We start from the raw sequence: 1,927 nt of genomic DNA on the forward strand, positions 1-1,927 counted from the left end.
CCCCCCCCCCGTTCGAGCCTGGCACCGGTGTGGCGCGGGGCCACAGGCGAAGGAGACACACGCACAGGTGCCGCTGCACGCGGCGAAGCGTCAGCCGGCTGAAACCGATCACAAACATGCGCATATCCGGCGACAGGCCGGCCGGCAGGGTGAAGGCCAGTTGGAAGTCCTCGGCCGCCGGCACGTCAGACTCGGCGCCCGGGATGGGGTCGGTGTCGGCGCGCGGCCGGCGACCACCCCCGGGCCCGGCTGCCGAGGTGGCCATGGTGCCCTCGTCATCGGGGCCGGCGCTCGCGACGCCGGCCGACCACGGGGGCGCGTCCGCCGCGTCCTCCTCGGTGTCGGAGCCGTTGCCATCGCCCAGCCCCGGGGCGAGGGAGTCCAACTCCTCCGGCCGGAGGAGACTCCCATCACCGTCCCAACTGAGCCAGAGCCGGGCCAGGTTGCGTAGCTGCCGCGGCGTCAGCCGGACCGGGGCCCTGGCTGCCTGGAAGCGCCCGTGGGGCCAGGAAAAGAGGAGCAAATCACACAGAGGCCGCGATCCATGGACGAGCATCAGCGGCAGGTGCACCACCAGGCCGGGGTGCTGCCCGGCTCCGGAGCCGGCGGCCGCCTCGCCGGCATCACCCGCTCCGCTTGGCATCGGGGCTGCCGAGACGCGCGCCATCGCCCGCGTCGCGGATTCCGGCGTCACGTCGAAGTCCCCGGCGGCCGGGTCGCGCAGGAGCAGCGCCGTCACCGAGGTCGCCTCCGTTTGGGAGCCGATGTGGAAGTCCACCGACAGCCAGACGCCGGCCACTTGCGGGCGCTCTTGCTCGGCCGGCCAGATGCCCTCGCCGAAGTCCTCCGGCAGTAGCGCCCTCGGGCGCAGGTACAGCACCTCGACCGTCGCCCGGATGAGGACCCCCCCGGGGGGCAGGTGCCTCTCGACATGGTATGCCAGCTCCCGGCTCAGGCCCTGGCTCAGGGATTCCCCGGGCAAGGGGCCGGGCCTGGCGGAGATGCTGCCCGCCAGGTCCTTCACCTTCTGCGGGAGGGGGAAGTCCGCCAGGGGAGACACACGAAAGAGCGACCAAGTCCGCTTATAGAGGACTGCCCTTCCGAGGCCGAAGCCGGGCGTGGTTAGAGGAGGGCCGGGGAGGGGAGGGGAGGGGAGGGGGGGGCACGGAGAAGCTGGCGGATCGGGGCGGGAACAGACATTGGCGCAGTGTCGAGGGGGATGGCGCGCGCGGGAGGGGGGGTTTGCCGCGTACGATGCTGAAGCCGGCTGAAGAGTTGGTGCGCGGAGAAGATGTCCCGCTCCTCGAGGCCGGAGACCGCGGAGGGTGCGGAGCGCAGGCGCCCGCTGGCTGGGGGGCGCGCCCGGCGCGACTGGGATGAGGCGGGATTCTCGGCCAGGTCCGACAGGATGTCCACTGGGAGGTCATGGAGGAGGGCCTCCTGTGAGGCGACCGCCGCGAAGGCCGGCGTCACCGGCGTACCGGCCAACAGCCGGCGCCGGATGGACGCAAACTCGACGGACTCTTCCGGAGGCAGAGACCCGGACATGCGTGTGCTTGCCAATCGGGTCCAGGTGAGCAGGGGGGGGGCGGGGGGAGGGGGCGAGCCAGGAGAGGCAGGCGAGACGCCCGGCGAGAGGTGGCAAGCGAGAGCGACAACAGGAACAGCGGGGGGAGGGGGGGGGGGGGCTATCTACTGCCCCGGCGCCTGGGCCCCGCACCCCCATCGCGGGACCACAAAAGCAGGGCCCGATTGGCGGGAGATCGCAGGTACCAACGATCGGCGGGACGATCGGCGGCATGAGCCCTGGTGCCGGCGGATCGTCGCCCCTGGCGGAGCTCCCTCCACCCTGTCGGGGCCCCCCTCCTGGCGGCGAGCGTGCACAAGCGTCGGCAGCAGGCGTTGTCGGGGCGGGGCAGGGCGGGGG

The 1,927-nt window shown here is 72.9% G+C and overlaps 1 protein-coding gene across 1 annotated transcript in view; it reads right to left on the minus strand.

Annotated features, from left to right (window-relative positions):
* Positions 1 to 1,548, minus strand: part of H696_04439 (hypothetical protein) — a gene marked incomplete at both ends in the record, with an annotated part of 2,048 nt that extends 500 nt beyond the window's left edge. Inside the window, 2 exons of the mRNA XM_009498315.1 lie at positions 62 to 1,092; positions 1,254 to 1,548. Coding sequence (XP_009496590.1) covers positions 62 to 1,092; positions 1,254 to 1,548 — 1,326 coding nt within the window. The remainder of the gene's footprint in view (positions 1 to 61; positions 1,093 to 1,253) is intronic.
* Positions 1,549 to 1,927: the final 379 nt, after the last annotated feature.

This window comes from Fonticula alba, assembly GCF_000388065.1.
Source record: "Fonticula alba strain ATCC 38817 unplaced genomic scaffold supercont2.7, whole genome shotgun sequence".
NCBI classification, from domain to species: domain Eukaryota; order Rotosphaerida; family Fonticulaceae; genus Fonticula; species Fonticula alba.